Raw genomic sequence first — 22662 nt, forward strand, 5'->3', positions numbered from 1 at the left:
CACAGTTCCTGGCACAGGCAATGCTGAAGAAGTATCACTTATATAATGATCACATCCTTTTCTTTTAACATAAAGGTTTTTCAAGATCTATTTAGCCCATAGTCCACATGTTTTAAACATTTTAAGTACCCGAGTCTTGGACTACCACTGCCTGTCTTTCTAGTACTGTCTCCAACAGTCCATCAGTCCCCTGCTGTCTATTGATTGTGACTCACGGTCCCTCCCTGTACATCTGCAATGTCATTCTTCCAGATGGCCAATTTCCACTCTTAAGATTGAAAAGACTAATTTAAGACAGATTCTGCAATCTGTAGGTAAACTCCATGAGGGCAAGGACTGTGTCTGGGTTCATGAATGTTTGTTGATTGACAGAACATTTCTACCTATGCTTGAGATCACGAAGTGGCGGTATAGAGAGGGCTTTAATGACAATCTGCCCATTTGCTGTTGGGGGCAGATGAGATTTGCGGGGGGGAAGCGGCCTGCCCAAGGTCTCACCACTAACTAGCATTAGGTTCCCCAAGTCCCATCCCAGGGCTTTTTTTTCTGTGCATTGAGTTGCCTGTGTCCACCTCCAAGACCTGAGGAAACCTTTGAAACTAAGATTAAAGAACACGTATTTAAACTTGGAAGGGAAAGGGGTGTTGGGATCACACTCTTTCCAACTCATTCGGTAGCACAAGGAGCTGGATTTGGAAAGAAGGCGGACACACACTTGTATCCCCACACTGCTCTGAGTGGGTTGTAAGAGTTTGGTCAAGTTGCTTAACTTCTGGTCTTCAGTGAAAACTTCTGATCCATGGGGATTGCCTAAATGGGGCTGTTCTGAGGCTTCTGGAGTGGGGTTGCAAAATCGCAACTCACTACCACTCAGAAGTGAGAAAAATATCATTCTGTTATCTTGCTGATAACTGGTCTGGTCCTCATGAGCCCTTCTACTGGTTAGCAAAAATAAACCTAAATAATGGTCCAACTGTGTTTAAAATTTAGTCTAAATGGGTACAAGTGTTTCAGTTTGTGCTAAGGAAAAAGTTCTGGAGATGGAGGATGGTGGTGACGGTTGTACAACAGTGGGAATGCATTTAATGCCGCTGAACTGCATACTTAACAATGGTTAAAATGGTAACATGTATGTATATTTATTTCACCACGATAAAAGAAGGCTTTAAAAAACATGTAGTCTAATCTGATCATCTAGACGGTCTGTTCTGATAGTGTTCAGTCACTTTTGGAGAGATCTCTTTTAGATTCCTGGGGTTTTGGCCTCACTGCTTCTGCCTAAGACTGTTTGGATGTGGTAGAAATCTTGGTGGTGTTGGCTTATGTGGCTGACCTGTGGCTGAGGGAAGAGTTGAGATCCTTGGACACAGTTCCCTTGGCCATCTGAGTGCTGCCTGCTTCTATTTCCCACTCTTTGTCTCATGCCTCTGGGGATGAGGATATTGTGACATGTCAGAAATTTCATTGTGACCAACATTGGGCAGCAGTGTTGTGGCTTAATTACCAAGCAGAGGAACCTTGAGTCATCCTGGCTGCGAGTCCATCTCTTCTCCTTCCAGTCACCAGCTTGGTTGAGCCCACATCCCCTTCTCACCTCACCACTTGGGAGTCCTCTATTACGAAGCCATCTCACCACACTGCGATAGTCGACTCACCCACCAGCTTCCCGACAGGCTGGCAGCTTCTGAAGGTGGAGGACTGTGTATTCCCAGTGTCTAGGTGCATTCCTGGCTCAATGTTTTCAAAGACTCTGTCACAGCAGTTGCTGGGTGCTCCCAGTCTCAAACCCCTTTTAGAGTATCCATAAGACATTACAAGGGAAAGAGGAGATTATGGTCCTTACCTTTAAATTTCAAAGACAGTATGAAAGCAACATACAAAATCTAATGAAAAGAAACACAGTTTTACCACCATGCCATTTTTGAAGTCCTAGAACAATCATGAAATTAGAAGGTGGTGTCCCAGCTGCATGGTGATCAAACGCTGATCAACAAACTGTGTGGTGCTGTGTGGGTCTGAGCTACCCGGGGGAACTTCATTGGGTGTGTGTGTGTGTGTGTGTGTGTGTGTGTGTGTGTGTGTGTAGATTATTGCCAGGATGTTAGCCAAATCTGAGAATCACTGCTTATGTTGACATATCTTCCCCAGTCTGATATCTGTCTAAATTACGGCAGTTAATAAAAAGGAGAGCCTGATCACAGCTCCTTAAAACCATTACAACAATAATATCAAGGAGAACCAAAGAGTTTCTAAAAAGCAGTTCATCATAATTCATCCTTGGTAAAATAAATGTGAGCCAAAGTCATTTACCAAATTCTATCCTCTTGAAGGCTCTTCTACATATTCACTTACTGAAAATTCCTCTCAACACTCAGACATGATCTGTTCTGTGAATAGGAGGTCCAGGTGTTTGTTTTTCTGTTTGCACTGACTGTTCCCCTGCCTTGGCCTCTGTGCTCACTTGGGTTCAGCCACGAAGGCGCACTGCTAGGACAGTGGCGGCTGGAGGAGATAAAGGTTGGGATAGTTCTTCCTTACTCTGGATTTTTCTGGCAGGGGCTGCATATCTCTCTCCAACTACAGCTCCTGATGTCTGTTCCCTCCTCAGACGCTCCAGCTACTGTGCCGTAGTAACGACCTCCCACTGCTGGTAATCATTTGGTGGCTTCAGCCTGCTCACAACCCTGCAGGTAGTCCTTTCATTTAAGGCTCTTGAACCATCTGCATTGGATTCTATTTCCTGCAGCAGCCCCAAATAATAAGTCCATAATAAGAAATCCTTTACTGGTGGTAACTAGGTGGGCAGTGATATCCTGATTTGCTAATCACTGATGGACATTAACTATGTTAATGTTGATATTTCATTGGTATGACTAGAAAATAATGGGACTAAATTTCTAAACTAATGGTTTGGAACTTAGACCTCCAAATTTTATTGCCTCTTCAAAGTCAACCCCTTAAGATGCTTTAATACCAATATGTTAAAATAATGACCAACATGTTAAAATAGCCTGAGGCTGCCTTTTAAGATGTCCTTTAGTGTCCGTGATATATTATTTTGAATAATGCCAGAAAATTGGCAATGATTTCATTATTATGTTTATATACAAATTTCACTAATTGTCCTCAAAATGTCTTTTGTAGCTTTTCTTTTCTTTTAAGCCAGGATCCAATCAAGGTTCATGAATTGCTTCTGGATGTCTCTTTAAGTTCTTTTAGGGATGCAGAGATGACTTTATGTAAGTAACTCTACAATCCAGTGCATTGTATAACACCATAAATACATCAACAGAATCAAATGGAACTTTAGAAAATGCTAAGGGTGTTCCTGGCATTGCAAAGGATTCAGCCTATGTATGGGAGATGAGCTGGTCATTCGTAAGGGCCAATAAATTGATGCAAATAGAAAAAGCATTTGCTTTTTCATGTTAGGACACGCAGAGAAAATGATGACATTTCCCTAGCACGCTGGGCTAGACAGAGGGGCTCCTGCTGCCTCAGGCCCCCATTCCAAGGGCTGGGGGATCTGCATTTGTGGCATGCCTCAGAGATGTTGGGAGTGAAAGTGTGACTGTGGAAAGTCTATACTTTCCAAGAGTCTCTGTGTTCCAGAGTATTGCAGGGTATTCTTATCTCCAGCCCCCATTACTTTAGGTAACCTGGTGTGTTCTGTCCTTGAAAGAGTCTTGTTCTGTCCCCTTTCAGCAGCCGCATATACCCATTAATCTGGAAAAACAAAGACAATGGTGGCCTTTTTCCATGTTATTTATTCACTTTCAACTAGCTACATGAGGGGGATAAACACATTAATAGGAGCTTTTTGGGGAGGCATTGGGTATGGAGGGAAGGGCAGGATTTAAACAGAAAATAATTTCACAAGCAGTTAAGTGGAAGATTCGTAAATATCCATTAAAAAAAAAACAGTATCCTCTGAGGTAACAGAGGAAGATAAAATAGCAAATAAAATGGTCACTTGTGATCACTGCATTCCCCAAGACCAAAGTCTCTGAAAATGGTTTGCATTTCAGACTGTCATGATTTGCAGATATTTATGTGACGTGGATTTCCAACACAGAAAAAGAACGACTAACACTGAGTCACAGATTAATACAATGCAGAGGAAAATCGAGCACATGAAAATAGCTATCATCTGGTAGCAAAAATAGATTTATGCTGATGTTAATATCAAAATTAAAGACATTCAAATAAACTACGCCAATACATTGGAACTATTATTCCTAAGATCATAAGAACAATTTCTTGTTGCTTCTGCTCCTAACGAAAAGGTCTGAGGAGATTCTACAATCGCCGGAGGCATAATATAACTTGTAGTGTTATGTCGTAGGCCTACCTCAAGGTTCAACAGCCAAATAAAAACTTTTATTATTTTTCTTTTAGGCTTGACATCTTTAGCAGTAGAACAAGATCACTCATCATAAATCTGGAAAATACAGAGGAAGGACAGTGCTTGAAGCCCAAGCAAATCATGTATTGGATGTAATTAAAAGTAGAATAGGAGAAAACAGCAGCTCCAATGAAGTAAACATTAACAAAAAATGTCAGTTTGTATATTTTCTCCCCAGAGTCCCACAGGAAGCACAGGAAGACCGTGGTGCTGCTCGGACTTCCTGGTACTTGTCACCTGCAAGTGAACTCTCATCTGTAGTTAGGACCAGAACCAGCCTGGCCTGGGGAGGGAACTACACAGAGGGGCTTTTATTACCTTTGACTCAGGGAAACACCAGCCTTGGGGTGCTTTGGGGCCCGGGGAGGGAACTGATCAGCTCTCCTGCTACACTGGAGACTGTTGGCTCCTTCCTGAATGGGTTTCCTGCAGTTTAGGGTAGTCAATAGTGGCACCAGGAACATCATCTGAAGTGCAGGGTGGTTGCCTGCACAAAGTCCTATTTCTAAGAATTTCCGTGTAACTCACCAGAAATTCAGGATGGAACAATTAGGAAATAAAATGGAAGTTAAACTATGCATCTCAAATGGTGCATTGATTGGCATTATTTAATAGGGAGATTTAAAGTGTAGAAAATTAAATTCTACATCAGTTCTTCCCAAATAATGCCAAGTTTCTGTTTACTCCATCTTAAAAACAAACAGTGTTGCAGAGATAACAATTTGGTGGAAAGGTGCTTTTGAGAAAAGGGACAGAAGGAAAAATGAAGCCATTTCCCCCTCAAAGTAGTTTTAAGCTTATGACGTCAGGATGCACCACCAAGCTGTTTAAAGTTCAGAAAGCCCTTTGTATATGCCGGGACTGACTAGCAGATTTCTAAATCTGCATATAGTTCTGTATCATATTTTAATTCATGCCCAACCCCATCTCAAATGAAATGACAAAAGAGGTGATATTTGGTCCAGTTGTCCTTTTGATTCTAAATTAAAGCATAAGATCAATTGAAATAACCGCACTGGGACAATTAAGGAATTACCAAAAACTACACAACAATGCTACATCCACGCAGGCTGTAGGTTTTTTGTTGCTGTTGTTTTCTTTTTTGAGCCAGCCTCTGGAGCAGGCCAATTTAACAGCCAGTATTACTAAAATTTTACATTTACCTTCACATTGTGAAAACTAAATTTGTTTTCCCCTTGAGTACCCTTAAATCTACAGCCTGCTTCCTCATGTCTGTGAACAGAATTCGGATAAATGCTTGAAAAGGAAAGAACAAAGCACATACCAAAGAATTTGTGCCGTTCAACTGCTTAGAAATGGAAATGACATTCACATTGTGTTCATCTTGGCATCTCCATAAAATGGAATAAATGAATCCCATATTTAATGAGTTGTTTTAAAATGCCAGTCACTTGCAGATTCCAAGAGGCTACAGATCCACTTTAAGTAACTCTCCATTTTGAAAATGCAATACTGTCCGACTAGCTATTTGGTATGATGCTGAAAAATCGTGCATTCTTTTCCCTTCAGTTTACTCTGCATTCATAACATTCTATATGCTCTGGATTTCTTTAAATATCAAAAAATGTTTTCAGGAGAAATCTTTTTACCACATCATTATACTTGATATTCCATAGGATTGTTATGGACATTAGAATAAAAGGCTTAATAATTAGGCTTTGGTTTTAACGTAATCTGGGCAGAAGTTGGAATTGCTTTGATAACATAATTCAACTACTGCACAAATTATATTATTGTAATTTGAAATAACACATTTAAAGAGACAAAGTTTCCCCTTTTAGAAGTTATAATATATAGTATTCAAGACTGCTGCAAAACTCACAAAAGAGCGACATGAGTAACAAGAAATTGTAGGAAAGGGCTAAGACACTTAAAGCTTTATCAGAACACAATACAAAGGAAGAACATCAATTTTCTACGTTTGTCTATAAGGCAGATGGTCGAACTTTTTATACAAGATCTAAAATACAGTGCTTATTTAGAGGTAGAAAATACTAAAACAGTATTTAAGAAAAACATGTTGAGTTATTTAAAACAATCAGTTATTTTGCTAAAGTTTCAGAAAGTCAAATTGCTGTGTGGAATGAACTGTATGTTTTATGCTAAACTGGAACGTTCCACACTCAACAGAGACGGTCAAACAGGAGGGGTCAAAACCTAGGGGTGGAGTGGGAAGCAGGAAGTATTTCTTAACTTGTCAAGGATTCAGCTCTTGCTGACGAGAAATTTCCCACTACCTCTCTGGGATGCCATTACAATAATTCATGGGGAATTCTCTAATTAATGACAAATTCTCTGAGCAAGAGGGTATGATTTTATATATAAGGCAATAGAAACTACAGGGAAGAATGAGCTGAAATGCTTCTTCTTCAAGAAGGTGCCGTATCCATCATATATAAAAACACACCCCACTAATCTTATACCCTCCCCCTAATCACTAAAATGCAAATGAAAATATTCTTCAGACTCCAGCACCAGCAAAATTGTTCTGTATGAGCAATTCAAGAGCTGTCTGAGGGAAAAAGATATTTCAGCTACCAAATTAAACTCGGGTAGCTTACGCATGGGAGAGTAACCCTGGGTATTCTTCTTATTTCTTAATGCACCTGGGAGAGGTTGACTTTTTTCTCCAATATAATTTATAAGGCATAAATTTAATTTGAATTTTCCCTAACCTTTGGAAAATTAGTGTTAAAGCTTCTTTTTTTAACCCACACATTAACATTCAATCTTTCATTTTTATTAAATAGTTCATATATAAAAAGAAATATCAAGGTGTTCTACATTCATATAAACAATCATGATAACATTTGAAATTGTAAAGAAACCCACTGAAGAAAATATGTACTTAAATACAATGCTAAGCTAAGCACAAGTGATCATTCTAGATAATATCTTTTAAATATATAGACACAGGTTTGTGCTGCTTCAGGAAGCAAACACGGGAGAAGTACGCCAACATTTCTGTCTTCTTTTTTACTTTTTCACCACAAGATAGGATGGTCCAGTTTGGAAAAGCCAAGGTCCCTTCTAAGTTCCAAATAGGTGCCATTGCTCACCCAAGAGTCATCATCGGATTTCCTGTGAAAGATGAAACAATTTCTTGCAGACTCTTGAAAATAGTGTCACATTCTCTTTCCCTCCTCTACTCCCCACCACATTCTCCCATGCATTCAACATCCCTGAGAGCCCAGTATTGATTAGGACAGGGAATGGAAGCCTGGAAACCATTTTCATCCTTCTGACTTTAACTTCTCAATCTTAGAGGCTGAGGAAAGTGGTGCTTCTGAGAGAAGGATGGGGCGGGGGAGAGTCTGTCATTTATAAAACATGGCTAGGATGATAGTCACCGCCTTGGGACCAATGACATAAAAGCCACACATCGACCAGGTTGTTCTTAGGAGATGATAAGTTAACACTTAAAAAAAGAGAATTGGAAGTCATAACAGTCTGAAGAGAATACTCTTGATTTACTATTCTTTGAATTGATAATATATTACATAGATCAAAATTCAAAAGGCACAAAAGGGTATACAGCTAAAAGTTTTCTTTCTACCCCTCTCTCTTAACCCTTCAGTTCTTCTCAGAGGCAGTGATGTTATCAGTTTCATTTTTTCACAGAAATTCTATGCCCGTGTATGCAAGACACACACTCTACCCTCTCCCATTCTGACAGAATGTTGTACTTGACATAACAATAGACGTAATCGACTTTTTGACATAACAATGTATATTGGAGACCATTTCCCATTAGCACAATAAGGCAAGGGGTCCACAAGCTATAGCCCAACGGTCAAATCCAGCCTTCTGCCTACCAGCCTTCTACCATGGTTGTTAGAACACAGCCATGTCCCTTTATTTAAACATTATTCATGGTTGCTTTCACGCTGAACAGTTGGGTTGAGTAATTGCTATTGAGACCTTATGGCCTGTAAAACCCAAAATATTTATCATTTGTTCCTTACAGGAAAAGTTTGGTGACTCTAGCAATAAGGGATTCCTCATTTTCCTTTTTAACAGTTGTATAATACTCCACTGTATGGATGGACCATAATTTATCTAACAGGTACCCTATAGAGCGGTACTTAGGTTATTTTAAAACTCTGGTTATTATAAACAAAGCATATGCTATTTTCATTGTGCATGAGTACAGTTACATTAAAAATTCCTGTAATTAGCACTGGTGGGTCAAAGAGTACATACATTTGTAATTTTGATACCACCATGTTTTTGGAAGCGAAAGTGTACGGTGTCTGTTTTCCCAACTCTCAGGAAGGCAAATTTTTATCACAATTGTTTCCCTATTCCAATGAAGGGATGTGTTTGAAATGAGCCAATCTGTGTATCAGATGGCTCACTATTTTGAAACAAAGAGGCTCAATTCCGCCTGAGCTACGGCTTCTGGTTAGACTTCCCAGAGATGTTTTAGTTGGTCCTTGGCAAGTGATAAAGACAACATCCAAGTCCCCATGTTCCCCTCTGAAATCTCTTTGCCAGGTTTCCAACTTGAACAGTCCCAAACAGGAAATGCTATGGCTGAATAACTCTCACTTTTTCTCCAATTTTTAAAATTTTCTCCATGCAATGCTATGCTAATGCTATAGACAATCAAAAAAAAAAGAGCAATGGCCACCTTGGCTGTAGTGGCCTTCAGCCCTTTCCACTCGGACCCAATTCCTTCGTGACCATGATGACAATATATGTAATGTTCTACATTTTGCACTTAAATGTTAATTTGTTTTCAAAAGAGCCCCACAGACTTGATGAGGTCATTTTTAATGCTTTCATGTTGGATCGAGTTGATGAATCTCTTTAACTAGTCCTTGAGACAGTTTGGTTACCCACAATTTTTAACGATCCTAAAAGGTACTGCAATGAACATCTTTATAAATGTAGGTTTTCCTTTTTATAAAAAAATGAAACTAGATGATCTATAAAAAAAAAAATTGACCTAGTAAAGGGTATATGTGTATAGCTATTGACTGATCAGTAAATCAATTGATCTGTCTGTTAATCTATCTATTTTTTTTTTTTTTTTGAGACAGAGTCTCACTCTGTTGCCCAGGCTAGAGTGAGTGCCATGGCGTCAGCCTAGCTCACAGCAACCTCAAACTCTTGGGCTCAAGCAATCCTCCTGCCTCAGCCTCCCGAGTAGCTGGGACTACAGGCATGCACCACCACACCTGGCTCATTTTTCTATATATATATGTTTTTTAGCTGTCCATATAATTTCTTTCTATTTTTAGTAGAGATGGGGTCTCGCTCTTGCTCAGGCTGGTCTAGAACTCCTGAGCTGAAACAATCCGCCTGCTTTGGCCTCCCAGGGTGCTAGGATTACAGGCATGAGCCACTGCGCCCGGCCCTATTTTTCTATCCCTTGTCTTTTTCAAAAACAAATTTAACATGTCTATCTTATTTTTAAAGTGCTTAAATAAAGTTTTGAATATTTCAGGATGTAATTCTGGCCAGTTATCCTCAATCACTAATATCCTGAATTCATGGACATGATCAAAAAGGATCTGGTAGAATCTACAACTTTAGAGAAAAGAGCATTACATTTTGGAGATAAAACATTATTTGTTGCTATTTTGATGTTTTAGAATACATATTTTATTGCTGCTACTGATAGATTAGTAGCTAAATCCTCCTAAATGTACTTCTGGTGTCCATTAAAAACAAAAATGCAAACAAAAAACACACCAAAACAACAATAAAATCCTGATTACCCCGGAAACAGGACTGGGGTGGAAGAAGTTAGGAGTCTGCTGCTTTTCTACATATGCCTGTTTTAACATTGATTTTTTTAAAAAAAGAACAAACAAAAAACCTAAAACCATATAGAGATGGGCATAGTAGTCAGAAGAGCAGGCCCCAGAGTCTGGGACGTTCCTCTGGGTCCTTCAACAATCACCTGTGCTCCCTGGGCCTTTGCTGCTTCTCAGTTTAAAATAAAAGAGGGAAGTGAGGAGGTGAAGGGCTGAGGATCTTTCATGCCCCTTTAAAAATTTAAGTCTATTTTTAACAAGATCCTCTTAGCAAGTTATTTTAAAAATAACAGCAAATGTTCCAAATCCAAGCCCAAGTGCATTGGAACTTCTATAATCCAAGAATCAGACTACTTGGAATTTCCATACTGGTAAGCAGCAGGGTGATCATTAATTATCTCTATCTTCGTGTAAAATATGTCTCTGGGGGTGCCCAACCTTAGCTATGAATTTAATAAGCTGGCCTGGTGTCTGGACAGCTCTGACAGCCTCCCTCACTGAGAGCTTCCTCTGCAGACTCACAGGGCGAACACAGGGAAGGTAAAAAAGCAGCCCTGCTCCTGCCCGAGGACAGCAAGAGGGACAGTCCAGAGGCAGGTGTCGGGGAAGGCAGGCCCTGGCACAGAGGAGGGGTTTCACCACTCTGCAGGAGGAAGAGCATGGGGAATGCTCCCATTTGGGGAGAGGACAGTCCTGCTCACTTTCTGCAGACTAGAAGTGTGACATGCTAGCACCACTGATCAACCAATGACCTCCCACTCCAGACACCAACCTGAAAAACCGAGGCTGGTGCTCCACGTTATTCTCTTCTAAGACTCGCCGCCTTTCTCTCTGTAGCTGTTCAATCCTCTGCTTTTGTATTTCAGCTTCTTCTAAGTTCCCTTCTTCTAGAAACCTGAGGCATTGAGGGAAAAAAATACAGGCATATTAACTCCAAGAAAACATAACCATCATTCCCACTAAACTTGCAAGTGTTCAAGACTGGATATTCAAAATCCTCTCCTATGCCTAAGACTCCTCCCCCAATGCTTCGAACAATGTTTTGCAGTAGTCAGGGAAGACAGTATCTCATACATCCTTCTAGACATTCTTCCTGCATATATAAGCAAATATTAATATATATTCTTACCCCTCCCTCCCTTTAAAAAATACAAATGGTAGCGAGCTATACATACTATTTATACCTTAATATTTTGTTTTGCTTTACTTTTTACTTAACAATGTATTTTGGAGATCTTTCTATGGTAGTACATGGACATCTTCATTTTTTAATAGCTGCATAATATTCAGTTGTGTAGATATACTTTAATTTATTTAAACAATTCCCTATTGATAGACACTTTGGATTGTCCCCAATTTTTTAAAGTGACAATATATGCTGCAACGAATGACCTTGTACATCCATTATTTTGTGCATAAGTAATAGGAGAAATCCGTAGGAGAAATTTCTAGAGGTGGGATTGCTGGGTTAAAGGGTGAGTTTGTAATTTATATATTACCAAACTGCCCTTTATGGGGATTACAGCAATTTACATTCCCATCAGCAATGTTATAAGAGAGCCCTTTTCTCTCTCAGCCTCAGAGTGTATCAAACCTTAGAATTTCTGCCAATCTGATAGGTTAAGAAATGGGATGCCAACACAGTTTTTAAAATTTGCATTTTTTTATTATGAATGAGGCTGAGCATCCTTTTACATGTATAAGGGACATCTGCATTTCCTATTTCGTGAACTGTTCATTGTCCTATGTCCATTTTTTCTAATGTGCTGATCTATTACTTGATTTCTAGAAGCAATTCATGATGAATTGCAGATGTAGACTTCTCAGTTTGTCATTTTTCTTTTGACCTTATATATTTTTATTCATTTTGCCATAAGGAAGGGTTTTCAGTTTGTTTTTCTTTTTTTTTTTTTTTAATACTTAGCTCATGAAATGTTTGTTTTTAATAAAGCCAAATGTAGTAATCTTTTGGAGGGGCCTCTGGATTTTGAGTCTTAATTAGAAAGGCCTCAAGGGCGAGATTATTATTTCCATTTTGCAGAGTATGAAACTGAGGCTGAGAAAAATGAAGACTTATCACATGTCACACAGCTTGCTAGTAGCAACCTAAAATTAGCAGTTAGATCTCAGTGCACCAAAATAATTTAAATTCCGAGGGGCCCAGGGGAACTGCATGCTTTTCTCTCTTTCAAATGCTCAATGAGTTCTTTATGATTGCATGCAGCAAAACTCTTCAAAATCAATACCTTTTTTTTTTTGGCATTTAATTAGAAACAGAACTTTACTGAAAATACAGGCCATGCCCCCACATAGACCTAAGCTGGGCTCCATTTTCTGCAAGACACAATTGCCGAAAGTCCCCCTACACCTCTCTACTCCTGATGACATTTTCTACCTCTCTCAGGTGCTTCTGCAGCCTGGGGGTTGTTAATAAGACTTTTTGTCGAGTTTTACATCTCTGGAGAGAAAAATCTTTAAAAAATCCTTACCTTTGGTCTGGCCTAAATCGAGTGTCAGTAGGTGGCAATAAAGACTTTGACAACGGATCTATTTCATTTAATTCTAGTGCAAACTGTGTGAAGCCATAATATTGTTCATAGCCTTTCGGCATGGGATCTAAAAGAAAAATAAATCATTCATCTTTAAATTGCATTTCATTTAGGTTACATATTAATTCCTTTACCTTTTTCATCTCATACTGGCTACAATTTTTCTCTCTCAGCTCTAAACTGCTCCATTTCTATTAAAATATTCTGACTAATGAATAGATACTGAATATTTCTCTCTAAATTTTCTTCCCAGAAGTTTTCTTCTATCTATAGGAATATGGCCTCTGCATGGTCAGATTAGCAAATTTATGCAATGCTGTGAAGGTTAGGTACTGTTTAAGCTATGAAAATAATGTTGATATTAAAATAAACACGCTAAAAAGAATCCTGGGACCATTTTTCCTGACTTAGAAGACTCTCAACTCTAGAGAATTCATTTTTTATTTGAGTGACGTCAAATTTTCCTGCAACTCTGTCTAGTGTCTAGAACGGCGCTGAACCTATAGCAAGTGCTCAATAAATGTGATTCTTTCCTTCCATTCCTGCCCTTCTTTTTACCAACCCTCGCTCCCCCAAAATTTACATCTTTAACTTTAAAACATTAGGTGCATTGCCCCATCTTGAATTCCAGCTAAAAATCAAGCTAAACATACCCAAACTTACATATTGGGTAAATCAAATGTAGACTAATAAAATCCACTCAAAAACTCCCACTGTTCACACGTAACAAAATAAATACTTTTCTACAGATCTATTTTTAGAAGCTTCAGAAATCCTCCTTGTAACTAGTCTGATTCCCTATGTATCTTACACATGAAAACAATAGAAAAGCTTTCTGCCATGAATTCAAAAAATTACCCCAGCTCCCCAACCACCAGAGAGTGAAGATAGCGGATTTTCTTAAAGATGGGCCAGGATGCTCACGGCCAACAGAGAGACATAAAGTCAAGAAATAACAACATGTAAACTTCAACAGTGTTGCTTTGTCAAGGCACTACTTCAACATCAAGAGAGGATGGCAGTTCTTGTCTGTGATGTGTGCTTTAAGCAAAGGAGAGACTGTCTCATTTGCAAAATTCACGGGTACCTCTGAAGCTAGGAAGGCCTCCACTGGTATCAATTCATTCTAGCTTGGTGGCAACCCCCGTCATGGTGGAAGATGTGGCTGTCACCCATTGACAGAGCCACCAATGGCTTCCGACTCTACCATCATTGCTCTTTCTTACTTGCTTACGGAACACTGATGCTATGCAGTCAGCATTGTACCCTTGCCAGGGATGAATCTAAACTTATCAGAATCACTCCTGCCCGCTCTGTTGCCCATGGTTGGTTCACAGATGGGTCTGGACCCACTTTAGGCTGATGTGATGTAAAGACACATTTGCTGGGGGATCTTAGGATATATTGCATTCCTAAGGAAAGAGTTGCAAGAGAAGAAAGCTCTTTTGTCCTCCCCTTCTTCCATGCTTGGTGTGCTGTCATGCAGAGATGTGATATCGAATTGTGACAACCATTTTACATCCATGAAAGGAAACATCACAACCCACTGGGACTGGCAGAATGTATCCTCACTGATCTGTGTCCTTGACACAGGTAACCCTGCAGCCACCCACCCCTCACTTATTGCTAAGTAACGGCACATATCCTAATGGTTTAAGCCATGAGCAGAATGTTTTTCTTTTTATTTTGGTAGGGGGTTTATCAGTTTAAAGTGTCCTAAGAGATATATCTCAGAACAATGGTTTTACAATATGATTGGGACTTGGAAACAACATATTTTTCAGATTAGAAGATGGAATAAGGTGCTAAAATGTTGTGGGGACACCCTGATGAAAGCTGGGGCTCCCTAGCCCTTCTCCCCACAGCTGCCTCAAGGGCTCAGCATCCTCCTGAATGACAGGAGAGATCAGAATGGTGTTGGGTCAACCTGGGGGATCCCTAACTCCTGCAGCACTTCCAAGCCACTGTTTTTCCAGTAACCCTTTCCTCGTTGTCCTTACTCTGGAATGACTTCTTGCATTTCACTGATATTCCTTCATAAAGCCCAGCATCATCACATGTGTGGACTGGAAGACTCCCTCAGAGAATGCCCACGGGTTAGCAGGGGCTTTGATCATGACCCAGCAGCCCAGCAGAGATGTTGCTGTAACCACGCTGAGGAGTTGGAGGTAGGATTAGAGGAATGAAAGGAGGACCAACACCTCTCATCTAGTTCAAAGCAGGCGAGGCTGGAGGCCACAGATGGACACTGCCCCTGCCCACCGTGGCTCCTCTTGCCACACCCACCCGCCTGCCCTTGCTTGGTGTCCCCGAACCCGGTTACTCACTTGCTCTCCAGACACAAGTGGACGAGGAGGAGCCGCCACAGTAGATGCTTTCGTGCCATTTCCCAAACAGCCGATGCACGGGTTTCCCACTCCTGTCGAACACCGTGCCTTCGATCTCGTGGGCGTTGGTGCTCCAGTACTTTGCCTAGCATTCAAATGAGAATTGAGAATTGTGTGCTTAGTACTTTGGCACCAGCTTATTACAGATATTAAGAAAAGAAAAAAAAAAAGAGAAAAGTGAGAGAAAGTACTATAAGAGTGGTTCTATATTGCATATAATTGGCCAGTTCTTGGTTCTGTTCCTTTATGATTGACAAAAAAAAAAAAAATCGTGCACAACATGTTTTAAAATATGTATACATTGTAGAATGGCTCAATCAATCTAACTAACATATGTATTAACTCACATGCTTATCATTTATTTGTGATGAGAACACTTAAAAACTACTCTCAGCAATTTTCAAGTATACATTGTTATTAATTATAGTCGTCATTTTATACAATAGATCTCCTGAACTTATTCTTCCTGTCTAATCGAAATTTTAAATCCTTTGCCAACATCTCCCCACTCCTCCCCTCACTCTCCCACAAACCCATGTTAACCATCATTCTACTCTCTGCTTCCGTGAGTTCAATTTTTTAAAATTCCATGTAGGAATAAGATCACATGGTATTTGTCTTTCTGTGCCTGGCTTATTTCACTTAGCATAATGTCCTCCGGGTTCATCCATGTTGTCACAAATGACAGGATTTCCTTCTTTTTAAAGGCTGAATAGTATTGCATTGTGTATATACACCACATTTCTTTATCCATTTATCCATTGATGGACACTTAGATTGCTTCTATATTTTGCTGATTGTGAATAGTGCTGCAGTAAACACGAGAATGCAGATATCGCTTCAAAATACTGATTTCATTTCCTATGGATATATACCCAGTAGTGGGATTGCTGGATTGTATAGTAATTCTATTTTTGAGGAACCACTTCTCCGTTTTCCATAATGGCTGCACTAATTTACATTTCCACTAATGGTGTGTAAGGGTTCCCTTTTCTCTATATCCTCACCAAAACTTACCTGTCATTTTCTTGATAACAACCATTCTAACAGATGTGAGATGATATCTCACTGTGTTTTTAAGTTGCATTTCCCTGATGATGAGTGATGTTGAGTATTTTTTTCATATGTCTGTTGGCCAATTATATGTCTTCTTTTGAGAAATGTCTATGCAGGTCCTTTGCTCATTTTTAGATCAGCTTTTGTTTTTTTTACTACTGAGTTGGGTTCCTTGTATATTTTGTATATTAACCTCTTACCAGATGTATAGTTTGCACATATTTATCCCATTCTGTAGGTTGTCTCTTTACTGTATTGATTGTTTCCTTCTCAGTGCAGAGCCTTTTAGTTTGATGTGATCCCATGCGTCTATTTTTGCTCTCATTGCCTGTGCTTTTGGGGTCATATTCAAAAAAAATTATTGCCCCAATCAATGTCATGAAGCTTCCCCCCCATGTTTTCATTTAGTAGTTCTACAGTTTCTAGTCTCATGTTTAAGTTTTTAATCCATTTTGAGTTGATTTTTTATGTGGTGTGAGGTAAGATTCTAATTTCATTCTTCTGCATACAGATATCCAGTTTTCCCCAACACCATTTACTGAAGAGAATGTCCTTTCCCCATTATGTGTTCTGGGCATCTTTGTCAAAAACAATTAAGTGTAAATGTGTGGATTTATTTCTGGGTTCTCTATTATGTTCCATTGGTCTATGTGCCTGTTTTTATGCCTGGGTTTTTAATTTTAAATCATACCTTTAGTTATTTAAAAAAATTAATGGTTAACCCAACATTTGTGTAAGATACATTTTTTCCTACTTTTGCCACATACAATGTAGAAAGGAAAGGCTCAGTTCTACTCTTAGACGTCAGCCAAGCAGTATGGTTGACCCGCAAGCCCCCTTACGCAACAGCCATCCCATGGATGCTACTGTGTCTCTTACAGCACAGTGGCTCTCACTACAGCAACTTAAAAGAAATTGAACTCATATAATTTCCTTTTCTCTAAGGGAACTAGATGGTCCTTGGGAAACCAATCAAAGAGGTGGTTTGAATTTTCAATTTATTTTATCATTTTTCCCCCAGCCTAGGATTGTTCATCCAGCCCACAGGAACCTCGTGCATCCCATATTCTCCCTGTGTATTGGTCATGGTTTGTGAGATGGCTTTGCACTCTGCTCAGTTCTGCTCAGCCCAGCTCAGCCCGGCTCAGTCTTGTGGGTGTTATACAATACCACACTCAAACCAGCAGAGGGAGCTATAACTCCCTGGAGTTGGTTTTTTCCCCAAACCTCCCAATTACCGGCTGCCCTAAAAATCTCTATGAAAGAACAGAAGGCATTTCTCCATAAATCAAAAATCCTAGTACTATTTTCAGCCGAAACAGAATCCATATTTGGAAACCAATAAAGTTGAATGGCATTTTCAGGTCATATTCTGGTGGTTCAACTTCCCCATTGCAAGGCTATGGTAAAAATGGGCTGAATTAGAAGTTTAAAGTTGAATTTTCTAGCTGTGTAAGAATGGAGAAAAACAGCTGGGTGGGGGTGGGGAGACAATACAGTCTCTTAGGTTTATTTTGAAGCAGGAGTCATTTTTCTTTCTTTCTTTTTTTTTTTTTTAGAGATAATTGCCAACAAATCCAATGCTGTCAATCTGATGAAAGCCACGGAGGGGCACCATCATCTTCTGTATGTAACTGTGGTACCTGCTTTCAGGTTCTCTGTCAATGCCAGAGGCACATCATTTTGTATCTCATAACCACAAACATCCACTTTCTGCTTCTCAGCGGATGAGAACCGGGTAGGTGGTCAACATGAGAGCTCAGCAAAATTCCCTGGGGAAAATGTTGAGAGCTAGGTGGCTCCCACCTGGGGCACTGGCAATACATCCCTGCCCCAGGCTGCATTTTGTTTCTTTTTGCAGAGAGCTTGGACAAAGTTTTCAGAGTAGGGTCATTTTTCTTTTGACCCATATATAAGGTCATTACCAGCTTTATATCTGTCTGCAGTCCCATTTGACTTACAGGATGTAACAAAGACCCCACTCCACCTCTTCATAAGCGTCCCCTGTGGATTACAGGTGGTGCAGAGAAGTATTGCATGAAATTCCACAATTAAAACCTAATCTCTCAGCTTATGATTTTGATCCTAGTTAAATGCAAATAATCCCTGAGGAGGGTAATGTTTTAAAGCCACCTTAAAAGTACCTGAGATTTTGATGGGCAAGAAGGAATCTAGGAGCGAGAGAAGGTGGGGAAGGCCTCCAATCAAGCTGGTTAGAGCAATAAAGAGACTATTGCATACTTTTTGCCTCTGGCCAATCTTTCTGTTTATTCCCTGAATGTTTATGAGCCTCTGCTGTGTGCCAGACACCATTCCGGGTACCCGGGCTACAGTACTGAGCAAGACAGACCACGTTTTTGTTATTCTGGAGTCAGGGATGGTGAGGAGGGTATGGAGAGCAAAAACAAAAACAACAACAAAAAAAAAAAAAAACAAAAAAAAAACAAGTATGGCAATAATGAGCCAGCTGACTTTGAACAGCAATGAACACTTTGAAGAAAACAGGATACACTAGGGAGTGAATGGCAGGATGGGGCTGGGGATGTCAGGATCTGGAGAGACTGGCCCAAGCAGAGGAAGTGAAGAAAGAGAAAGAAGGCCAGTGTGGTCAGGTCAGAGGATGTGGAGAAGGACGGGGAGGAGAGGGTGGTTGCAGCTGAGGTTGGAGGGGAAGGAGGGGGGCACGTGAGCGTGCAAGTGCAAGCACAAAGGGCGGGGGTGGGGAGCGCAGACGGTGCAGGGCCTGGCGGCCGCTGTAAAAACACAGACTTTCACTCCGAGAAAGATGGAAGCTGTTGCAGAATTTTGCTCAAAGGAATAATATGGTATGACTTTTTAAAAAAAAAAATTGTAGTAAACCATGTATAACATAAAATTTACCATTTTAAGCATTCTAAGGGTACAATCCAGTGGCATTACATACATTCAAAATGTTGTGCAACCATCACTCCTATTTCCGGAATTTTTTTTCTTCCATGAATGCCTGTTCTTTTTTCTTTTTTTTCTTCCTCTTTTTTTATTTCAGAGTATTATGGGGTATTTCCAGAATTTTTACATCTTCCCATATTGCAACTCTACCCATTAAACAATAACTCCCCACTCCTCCCTACCTTAGCAACCACCATTCTACTTTCTGCCTCTATGAATTTGACTCCTCTAGAGACTTCATATAAGTGGAATCATGCAATATGTGCCCTTTCAGGACTGGCTTATTTCACTTAGCATAATGTCTCCAAGGTGCATCCATGTTGTAGCATGATGACTTATGTTTTAAAAGGGTCCTTCTGGCTGTGGCACTAAGGATAGACCACATGGGAGTGAGGGTGGAGGTTGGCCAGGAGGAGCCACGGCCCTGGTCCAGGTGACCGGGGTGGGGTGGGCTGGGACCAGGGAGCCCGGACTGTTTGTCTGCTGGCACAAAGGTGAAGGTGAAAAACCCTCAAAACGCCCTGTGCTCTGAGGCCCTGGCTCTGCCACCGCCCTTCAGAGACAGAGAGCCACCAGAATTACCTTTATAAAATTCACTTTGCAGTGGCAGGAATCATCACTCAAGTTCTTGATGACAATCTCTCCATAGTGCTCAATCCACCTCTGTCCGCTTAAGATGTTATGGATGCAAGAGGTCACTTTGTTCCACTCAAAGTGATCTCCAAAACTAAATAAAGAAGGAAAAAGTAAAAGTACCAATTCTCAGAAAAGCCAGGAGCAAATGTAAACAAACACTGCTATTTTATAAAATAAGTCACCTAAGGAATTACTCATTCCTCCATTTATGGAACCAACACTGACTGTCTACACCATGCTGGGTGCTCTACAAGCCTCCACTCTCCAAGGCAGTGTGTGTGCCAGAGGATGGCAGCAGTCACACTAGTACTCTGGAAGCTGCCAGAGGCTTCACGAGGAGCTGGTGGCCTCCTAGAGCAATCAACTCCCTCTTGACAGAGGAGGCAATTCAGAGCCAGAGGCGACTTGTCTAAAGTTGCTGAACTAGGAAAGGAAGTGGGCATGACACAGGTGTGAGGGGTTTATACAATTTGGTACACATATTTCCTGCATCTTTTATGATGAGAAATTATTCAGATATTACTTATGGAGTTGAATAATCATGAGGAAATGGTAACCAGACCAGATATTTACATTGCACACACTATGTGCCAAGTACTGTTTCAAGTGCTTTACATACATTATCTGTTTAATCTTCACAACAGCCCTATGAAGGAGGTGGTTTATTATCCCCATTTTACAGATGAGGGAACTGGTGACCAAAAAGGTGAAGCAACTTGCCCAGGGCTTCACAATTATCACAGCAAGTGGCAGAGCAAGCATGGAAACCTCTGCAGTCTGCTTCCAGAGTCCCTGCTCATAACCATTCTGCTGTATAAATAGCACCAATCCTCCCTATATGATCTTGGCCATATCTTTCTTAAAAAGAATTCTGACAGCAAGGCAGGACAACAGTGTTAAAGAAAAACTGCCATTCTTAGTCTTGTTAGGAAATGGAAATGAGTTTTTAAAAAGCTTCTATTCAGGGAACTTTGATCTCCAGGAGACATTTCCATTTCAGGGGGAAAAATGTGAGATTGCCAAAATGAGGAAGATTTAAACCTGTCAAACAGATTGAAAGAAAAAAAACATACACTCAATGTCATGGGGAGGATGGTGAGCATTCTGTCCCAAAGCAAAATCCTGGCCCTAAATTCTATAAAGTTCCTAACCACGGAAGAAGAACTTACGCTGGCAGAGTCACATGTGTTGTGCCAATTGGAACAATTTCCATGGATTTGCCCCAGAATTTGTTTTTCCATCTCACATCTGAAATGAAATACCAAATATTACATATTTAGCAGGAAAGGTAGGTAGATCAAACAGTTTTTAGCCTAAATAAATGATCAATCACTACATAGTACAACCTCTTCATAAGCAGATCAATTATTGTATAGGATAGCTTTTCATGAAGTGTAAGTACCAACTGGGTACCTGGGATAGAATCAGGGAAATTCAAGTTATAATATAAAGTCCTTCCCTCATGTTAATAGCATGAAAGGCAGAGAGAAATGAAAACAAGTAGTAGCCACATAGAGAGGTGCCAGCTTTGACTGAGTGTGTTATAAGGTGAAATAGAACCAGAGAGAAGGAATGAATATGCTTGGGGAAGGCATCAGAAAAGACTTGTCAGAAGGGGCCATTTAAACAGGGCTTTGAAGAATGTGCAGGAGTTTACCAGGAAGAGAAAACGCAATTTAAGGTAAAAGAAATAGCTCCCACAAGGGGACAGAGGTGTAAGAGAACATAGTTTGGTTCTGCCCTGAAATTGTCTAGAGAAAAGAGTAGAAAGTCAGATTGAGAACAAATAACAGTGCACCTTATATAGAAGCCTGTCTAAACAGTCTGGTTTGTGTGCTCTGGGTGAAAACAAACAGGGAACTGATGTGATTAGATACAGACCTTGCAAAAACAATTGGAAGCAATGCGGAGAATGGAACAGGGGTAGGAGAGATTAGAAGCAAGGCGACCAGTTAAGGGGCTATTGCTGTTGCCAGGGGATAAACAGGGACGAAGTGAACTAAGACACGGGATGGAGTGGAAGTGAGTGATTCCCAAAATGTTAAAAAAGTAGAAATAGACAGAACCAGGTGACAAAGTTAGATACGGATTGAGAAAAGAAATGGGAGAATTTATGAGTAATGTCAGATTTTTCTAACTTGCACGAATGGTCATACCAACAGAGGTGACAGGGAATAAAGAAACGGTAGAGTGGATTTTGTCTGGCTGCCACACTGAGGACATATAGACCTGTGGAAGCAGGGAGGCCAGGAGGGGGCATGGCTGTCGTCCAGGTGAGAGAGGTGGGGCTGGGACCAGGGAAGCCCCTGGGCCACATATTGTATGATCCTATTTATACAAAATGCCCCAAATATGCAAATTTATAGAGGCATAAAGTAAATTAGTAATTGCCTGAGACTGAGGGATATTGAGGGAAATGCGGAACTGGGTATTTTCTAAAATGGTTTCTTTTTGGAGTGATGAAATTATTCTAAAATTAACTGTGCCCTTGATTGTACAACTCTGTGAATATAACAAAAAACAATGAATTGTATACTTTACATGGATGAATTGTATGGTCTATAAGTTATATCTCCCTAAAATTGTTATCAAAGTTAAAAAGATAACTGGCTGTTTAAAGTAAAAATAATAATAATGTACTATAGGGCTTATAACATACATAAGTGAAATGTATGTCAAGAATAGCACAAAGATTGGGAGAGGGGAAATGGAAGTATACTTTGTAAATTTCTTACACTATACGTGAAGTAGCATAATACTACTTGATGACAGATTGTAATACCTTAAAGATATATAATATAAATTCTGAAGTAACAACTAAGAAACAAAACAAAGAGCTAATAAGCCAACATATGAGATAAATGGAATAATAAAAAGTACTCGACCCAAAAGAAGGCAGAAAAAGAGGAAAAGGA

General features: G+C 40.0%; 1 protein-coding gene across 5 annotated transcripts in view; it reads right to left on the reverse strand.

Annotated features, from left to right (window-relative positions):
- Window positions 1–3751: 3751 nt before the first annotated feature.
- Window positions 3752–22662, reverse strand: part of OSBPL3 (oxysterol binding protein like 3) — a 169036-nt gene continuing 150125 nt past the window's right edge. For all 5 annotated transcript variants that reach the window (XM_045565542.1, XM_045565546.1, XM_045565544.1 and 2 more), the window contains 6 exons: window positions 20917–20995; window positions 19694–19838; window positions 15068–15212; window positions 12681–12807; window positions 10964–11086; window positions 3752–7507 (listed from right to left, as the gene is read on the reverse strand). In XM_045565542.1, coding sequence (XP_045421498.1) covers window positions 7411–7507; window positions 10964–11086; window positions 12681–12807; window positions 15068–15212; window positions 19694–19838; window positions 20917–20995 — 716 coding nt within the window. In that variant the 3' untranslated portion in view covers window positions 3752–7410. The remainder of the gene's footprint in view (window positions 7508–10963; window positions 11087–12680; window positions 12808–15067; window positions 15213–19693; window positions 19839–20916; window positions 20996–22662) is intronic.

The sequence above is a fragment of the Lemur catta genome, chromosome 11 (genome assembly GCF_020740605.2).
Source record: "Lemur catta isolate mLemCat1 chromosome 11, mLemCat1.pri, whole genome shotgun sequence".
NCBI classification, from domain to species: domain Eukaryota; kingdom Metazoa; phylum Chordata; class Mammalia; order Primates; family Lemuridae; genus Lemur; species Lemur catta.